Below are 8141 nucleotides of genomic sequence, written 5' to 3'. Positions count from 1 at the left end.
CCAGCATGACAATTGCTGCTCCCTCAAAACTTGTAACATCTGTGTTGTTGTGCTGTGTAATGTCACTTTCTCTTGATGGCATTAATCTGTCCTTCAGCTCTAATGTTAAAAATCTTGGTGTTATTTTTGATCAGGACATGTATTTTAGCCCACACATTAAAAATGTTACTAGAACTGCCTTCTTCCACCTGCATAATATCACTAAAATCAGAAACATCTAAAAATGATGCAGAAAAACTGGTTCATGCATTTGTCACATCTAGACTGGACTATTGCAATGATTTGTTATCTGGATGTCCAAATACTTCTTTAAAACATCTTCAGTTGATCCAAAATGCTGCTGCCAGTCTTAACTGGAGTTAGTGGGAGAGATAATTTCTCTCCAGTTTTAGCTTCTCTCCATTGGCTCCCTGTCAAATCCAGAAATGGATCAAAATCTTACTCCTAACACACAAAGCCCTCAACAACCTAGGTACATCTTATTTTAGAGATCTTATTGTTCCATATTTTCCTAACAGAGCACTTTGCTCTCAGACTGCAGGCTTATTTACGGTTCCTAGATTTTGCAAAAGCAGAATGGGAGGAAGATCTTTCAGTTATCAGGCTCCTCTCTTGTGGAACCAACTTCCAGTTTCTTTCTATGAGGCTGACACATTATTCAGTTTTAAGACTGGGATTAAGACTTTCCTTTTTGATAAATCCTATAGTTAGGGTTGGCTTGTTATGCTGCTATAGGCTTACACTACTGGAGGACAAATTGACCTAATTTCTTAAAATGAATTGTTAAAATTGAATAGTTTTCATTTGATACTATTTCTATCTTAACATGTGATTCTTGACCTGCCATTGTGTATTGTGTACTGCTTAGTGGGGCAACAGTTTACTTGGGACTCCTCAGACTGATGAAGCCCTCCGGATAGAGGGCGGAATGTCTTTCCACAAAAAATAAACTGTCCAGACGACCTGACTGAGCATTATTGGATTTTGTACCTGGATGATTGCGCATGAACTTTGATGTCTTGAACCACTTTGGCTGTGGCTGCCTGCCTGGGAGGAGTCGACAGGGGACAGGACAACCCCCAGAAACTATCTTATCACCAGCAAATTGATCGGTCCACTTAAGGAGTGTACTGCTTAATGGGGAAACAGTTTGGGACTCCTCAGACTGACGAAGCTCTCCGTATAGAGGGCGAAACGTCTTTCCACAAAAAATAAACTGTCCAGATGACCTGACTGAGCATTATGGGAATTGATAAAACTGCATATTTTAGAGTGGCCTTTTATTGTGGTCAGCCCAAGGTTCATCTGTGCAATAACCCATCCATCCAAACATCCATTATCTTTACCTGCTTCTTCCTTTTCAGGTCACTGGTGCCCTTAGTCAGCCATCACTGTTCGAAAGGCAGAGCTTGGTATGCCACAGCTGTGAGGTGGATGGATTATCTCAGCAAAGGAAAAGTGCTCACTAACACAGATCTACACCAAGGTGTGAACAATATTTGAGAGAAAGCTCATGAAAAATGGGAGCAAAAGCAAAAGTGGTTCATATATTTGCTCAGTGTATAATGATTACTTGAATTTCATTCAAATCTGTCCAATGGATTACGAGATATTTTGCTGGCACGTGCACACATATGGGCAAAACACTATTTAAAAAATAAAACCCACCAAGATAGCTTTAATATAACTGATTGGTATTGCTTTAATGTCTTTTTTCCCCATAGGAACAGGTAAGCCATGACAATAGAATGTAAATGATAAGCGCAAACAAATTCTGTCTTCTACATTCATACAACATACAAGTTCCATAGGTCGCAAAATCTATCTCCGTTTTTTTTTTTAATCACACAAGGTAACTTCTGACTCGGGTTCATATTTTATTTTTACATCTCCAAACGATGTCAGTAGTCACGTTTCGTTCTCCGTACCTCCTTGTTCCAACAAAGCGCCACCATACATTCTTCAAAATGTCGACACTGAAAAAGTGACGATAAAACAAACATCTCAGGGGAAAAAAAAAAAAAAGAATAAATAGAATAAATAAATGGCTGACTCTCGTAGAAGACACCTTTGGCAATCGGACAAAGCTGCAGCTGTTGAAGCTTTAGCACGGCGGTGAGAAAAGTTGGGATTTATTTACCTCCGGAGCTGACACCCGGGTGAAACTGATGTCACCCCTCGCTGTTGTAAGAGCTTTGTTTATGCTACGCACAGCAGGCCACGGACGCTTTTCTACAAACTCAAAATATTTCGTATTGTGTGCAAGCTGAATGAGTTAACTTTACATCCCATAATGCATCTGTGCACTCCGGCTAGCTAAAATTGCTACGTTAGGAAAAAAAAACACAAATAAAACATGCTACACGTGAATCTTTGGCAAAAAAAAAGATAAATTCTAAGTAAACAGCTGTTCATGTTGTGTAGTACATGAACATCTGTTTACTGCAGTAAAGTATAGTTAAATCTAACCGCCTGCGATGCTTCAGCTTTTGGCCGTCCGTGCAGCTCGGACTCTTCTTCGACTCTTCTGCTTGAGAGAGAGCAAAACTGAAAAACACGACGAGCCGAAAACAAACGTACACATGTACAAAGTAATGTACACCATATATTCAAACACATTTCAAAGTCCTCAAACTTTGAAATCATTAGCCAAAATAAGTTTTTTTTTTACTCAACCCAGTTTGTTTATCTAGACTGTACAATATATGTATATATGAGTAATCATGAGGGACCAAAGCAACAAAAATAAATACTTTTTCGCTATGTCACCTTTCAAAGTAGATCATCTATGTACATTTATAATCAATGTCGATTTTTCCTTAGCTTATTGTGTACGGTGGAGTGTTTCAACAAGCAGGCATGGCGCACAGTGTGTGTGTGAGCGTCTTGTTTTTTAATTCATCCTAAAAGGTATCTAAATGCAAAATTTCGCGAACACCATGAAACAAAACAAAATCTGTCTCGAAAGAACCCGAATCAGGAAAAGTACACACACACACAAAAGAAATAAGGCACCTTGTTCGGTTAACTCAAAATATGTGGAGTTGGTTAATCCAACAGGTGCCTTAGACTTTTACATTTTTTTGTTGTTGAGCGAAACAAAAAACTCGAGCATCTCGCCGTTATGTGACTACGTCAACAATGGGTTGTCAGGTTTTTTTCTCCTTTTTTTTAAAACTCTGAGAAGAGTACAAAATGTTGTCTAGTTCATGCAGTCTTTAAGTCATCCACCCTCTAAAGGTTGTTTTTTTCTTCTTCGGTAAATGCACTCAGTCTGTTTTCAGTGGAGGGGAAAAAGGTGCATTTAAGGACAAAAACATGCATAAAGAACAGTGCATAGGTCCGGTTCTTGGTGCGTTCCAGTGTGTTTCAATGGCAGCATCTATCAATGGATCAACTACTGCGAGCAGGGAGCGGTGGAGGATAGAACACTTGGACTGGGACGGCCAAGCGCAAGCCTGAATTTGTGGCGCCATCTCGTGGACGGACTGTCGTCGTGTGTTTTGCTGCGCCACCAAAAGCGGTTCGAGTTGATCCAGATGTGCCGACCGTCCAGACGTTGCACCAACATCGAGTGACAGAGGGGATTCTTTTTTTTTTTTATCCTTCATTTTTTTGATTCAGGTCTGCTATGCACAGTTTAGATGAGTTGTTTCACTGCAGAGCCCTTTCCAACACACAGCAGACCCATACGACCTCTAAAGATTTCACAACAACACAATGTGTTTTTTTTCTCTTGTGGAAAGTAGAACCGAGCTTAAAGATCAAGCTAACATGCATAATGTCTTCAGACATTGTTTTGCTAAAAGCCATTAAGGCCAACTTTTTTTTTTTCCTGAAGACAAGTTCAAGAAGAATTATTTTTGTTCAACACTTCATCTTTTAAAAAGAAGAAATAATAATAATAATGATGGCTTTATAGCTACATCATTCTTGCACTTGTATTGCAATTACCTTTGGTAAATCAATCAACGAACTCAAGGGAAAAACCCTGAAGCTACCTCCCATGTTCCTCGACTGAACTTAGCTTTGCTCCTTTAGCTACTTTTCCCTGCAACGGCCTTCATGTTCGGCTCCACGAAACACGTCCTCGAGCTCCGGTTTGCGCCGTCTCCATCAAACCAACAAGGCAGAGTGGGGGAGGGAAGAAAGAAAGAAAAGGAGAAAAGAAACAAACCGAGAGGGAACAAGAAAAACACAAAGGAGGTAATCGAGTTCTTGCGAAGAAAGACGCCAATGAGGATCGCAACATGGCCAACTGCCGGTCAACGTTTCACCGCTTCATCGTTCTGGAGACAAAGCTGGTGATGGCGGCAGCGGGTTGATCCAGGTCCAGCTCTGCAAACAGGTGACTGACATTGTCTGTTGTGCTTCCTTGTTTCCTCGCAACAAATCCAAAAAGCCTGGAAGGTGAGAAACATGTATTAAACGTCATTGATCTCCAACACGCTGACGTCATTTAGCTGTTCAAGATAAAAACCTACTTCACTAAGCCACCGCCTTCTTTGCCCCATCTGTGGAAAAACAATACTTATATTTAAAACATCTTTAAAACAAGGTTTTTCTAACATTTTTGTGCAAAAAAAACCAAAAAAAAAACGCTTACTTTCTGTTCTGGGGGTCAACATCGCAATAAGTTATCGTGTTAATGGGATAATGTCGCCTGAAGAAAATCCTACGGTGACAAAGAAAAAAAATATTAGCAACAGAAATGATGGTTTGTATTGTTTTCCAGTTTTTTAATGAAGTTTTTTTTTTTTTGCAGATGCATCTGCGTATTTTGTACTGTTTCAGCCAGTCACGTGAAAACGTTCAGCTCATTCAAGAGATGGGTGCTATGACTTTTGTAACTTTTGTTACATTTTAAAATATTCACATTATTTACAAATATTTCTCAAAAAAAATCTCTAAAAATACACTGAGATCTCTTTGGCTCTTTTGAAACTCTGCTTCAGCTATTTCTTTAAGCACCTTTAATGATTGGGGACTGGCAGCCACCGATTATTATCCACCTGACAAGAGTTTCTTAACTTTATATCTTACTCTTTCAGTTATCAGACTCCTCTCTTGTGGAACCAACTTCCAGTTTCTGTCCGTGAGGCTGACACATTGTCCAGTTTTAAGACTGGGCTTAACACTTTCCTTTTTGATAAATCGTATAGTTAGGACATGACCGTCAACAAGGGAGAAGATGGGCACCGGAGGCCATCTTAACACCAACATAACTTGTTTTTTTTTTCCACTTTGGAGTAAGCTGTTGGGGGAGAATCAGTTTTGTTTGGTGTTTCCTCTGACTGATGAAGTCTTCTGGATGTAAGGCGAAACATCTCAGCACAAAGAAAAAGAACCTGTCCAGATGACCTGACTGAACAATGTTGGATTTTATACCTGAATTATTGAGCATGGACTTTAGTCCTATAGTTAGGGTCGGCTTGGGTTTCCTGAGCTGTCCCTTAGTTATGCTGCTATAGGCTTAGACTGCTGGAGGACAAACTGACCACATTTCTTCACTCTGCTGCTGTCTTTACTTACTCTGCTCAACCTGTTTTGTATTTGTATTTTTTCCTATCCTTGACATGTGTTTTTGTCTTTCAGGTACACCTGCACCTACATCTGGACCTGTCTCGCTCCTTCCTGTCCTCTCAAACCAGCCGGTCAAAGCAGATGGTAAATGGTAAATGGTAAATGGACTGTACTTATATAGCGACTTTCTATCTTATTTCAAGATACTCAAAGCGCTTTACACTACAATCTGTGCCTCATTTACCCATTCATTCAGCACTCTACTAGAGCTATACAAAGCTAACTGAACAAATCATTCCAAAGAGACTAAGCAGTGCTTTATATCACATTCATACACTGATGGGACACACATCATAGGCTATGAGGGGTTCAATGTCTTGCCCAGGGACACTTCGACATGTGACTGCTGGTGGATTCGAACCCCCAACTCTCGCATTGGAGGACGACTGCTCTAACCACTCAGCCACAGCCACCTCAGATGACCACTTGTCCTGAGCCTGGTTCTGCTGGAGGTTTCTTCCTGTTAAAAGGGAGTTTTTCCTTTCCACTGTTGCCACTATGCTTGCTCAGGATGGGAGACTGCAATGAAGCCAAGATTCAACGAGTCTGCTGGCTTCCTTAGATAGAGAACTTTACTAACTGGCTTTTCTATGTGAATGTTCCTGTTAAAGTGCCCTGAGACAACTTTGTTGTAATTTGGCGCTATATAAATAAACTGAATTGAATTGTAAACTGTAAAGTTTCTTATATTTTTATCAGTGTAGCTGTAAACACATGTCAGTGACTACACACCTGTGATGTGCACAGACAAATGAGACACAGAAAATGCACGTGAATTGTCTGGTATAGGTAGGTTCTAGATTAGAATTACACCGCTCAGGGTGGCTGTATGTTGGAGCAGCTCTGTTACTTTTATTCTGAATTATTGGTTTTGAAAACTTTAATTCCTCTTTTTTCTGGATGTAAATCACTTTGATCAGATTATTGTTTCCTCTGGTATCAGATGCTGTGCAGCTGGAAGGATTTTTACTGAAACCTTTTTACTTTTGGGCATTTGTTATGATCCGTAACCATGACAACATGGTGTTTTTTTATCAACCAGGAACAGCTGATAAAACATCTCAAAAGGCCCGGGGGCCAAATGTGGCCCTCGTTGACATCTTATCTGGCCCGCAATATGATATGTGAAACCTCAAATACTTCTATCTCTTTCATTTTTTCAGTAATCTTTGATTGTGATGTTGAAAGCACAATAGAGAACATAAAATGAGCTCAACCAAACTATTACTGAGGAACTTGTGACCAAGAAAAGATGCTGGGTATCTGATTAGAGTTAATGTAGTTTCTGAAAATGGCCCTTAGTTTGAAAAAGGTTTTAATTTTGGCCCCCTTTTGTAAGTGAGTTTGACACCCCTGCTCTACAGCGTGCGCCGCCAGCAGATCTGCACCCCCAGTTCACTTTATCTAATGACAACTGTATCCTAACGTACAGAATCACGCGTCGTTGCGCATGTTTGGCAAATACGTTTTGTTTTCCTTCTTCACACCATTCATATATTTAGGAGTATCTCTCACTTAAATTCCATTCAATTTCATTTTTCAGCATCTAGACATCATTTTTGATCATGTGGAGAAGAGAACCACACATGCAGGACATGCTTGCAACTATTTGCATATTTAAATGGTGACGTGACAGAGCGGCACTCTGTAATCCCTGGTTCTTTTAGCTTTATCAACTAATTCCATGCTTCTTCAGCAGACATCAGTAAAATTATTCAGCACTCAGTATTAATACTGTTTTTTTCACCGAAACACAAATGTGTCTCGTTTTAGATATTTTGTTTTATTTCTATTTTTGTTGTTTCCAGTATTTGTCCATTTGTTGCTTACTTTCTCTGGCTGTCTGTGAGTGTGATGCCCTGGGTGGACACTTTAAAGTGGACAGTGGTGGCATCAGGAAGAGGGTTGGTGTCCAACGTCTGACTAATTGCCTTTGCAATGGCCTGAGGCCCCGTCAGAGACTCCATGTCCACAGAGTTGATGTAGAGGACATTACAAGCTGGAAATAAACAATAGAGGCTCACTGTTAAACAGTAAAAGAGATGACTGTAAAAACATAAAAGTAGAAGGCGATGGAGGGTCAGTGTTAAAGAGATCGCCCACTACTTGCACACATTGTCCTTAATTTATTTTCCTATTATATTAAAAGTTGTTTGTGACACATGAAAATGCCTAATTACCTAAATAAAAAAAGATATACTATAAGTTTATTATATTTTTCACTTAAGGACGTCGCCATTATTTTACCGGCACAATGCATTCTGGGTCAATGACGTACATTGGTTGTAGTAGAGACTAAAGCACAAGGAGTTAAGGCTATACATTTATAACATGTGACAATTAAGTTATATTTTGTATTAGTCTTTATGCACAGTATATGGGTTGAAATTCAAACGGGATCAACTTGTGATGTTTAACTTATTAGCTTTGGAGCAATGCTATACAGTAGTCCTTCATTTATCGCAGGGGTTGCATTCCAGACATCTCAGCGATAGGTGAAAATCCACAAAATAGGACATAATATTTAATTTAGTATATATATATATATATATATATAT

General features: G+C 39.5%; 1 protein-coding gene across 1 annotated transcript in view; it reads right to left on the bottom strand.

The window, feature by feature from the left end:
- Positions 1–1684: 1684 nt before the first annotated feature.
- tns1a (tensin 1a) overlaps positions 1685–8141 on the bottom strand; it is a gene marked incomplete in the record, with an annotated part of 316275 nt that continues 309818 nt past the window's right edge. The window contains 4 exon segments of the mRNA XM_037696307.1: positions 1685–4403; positions 4485–4514; positions 4607–4675; positions 7414–7582. Coding sequence (XP_037552235.1) covers positions 4274–4403; positions 4485–4514; positions 4607–4675; positions 7414–7582 — 398 coding nt within the window.

Source organism: Nematolebias whitei, chromosome 23 (genome assembly GCF_014905685.2).
Source record: "Nematolebias whitei isolate Nwh7 chromosome 23, NemWhi1, whole genome shotgun sequence".
Lineage (NCBI taxonomy): Eukaryota > Metazoa > Chordata > Actinopteri > Cyprinodontiformes > Rivulidae > Nematolebias > Nematolebias whitei.
This window is presented reverse-complemented; position numbering and strand designations above follow the sequence as displayed.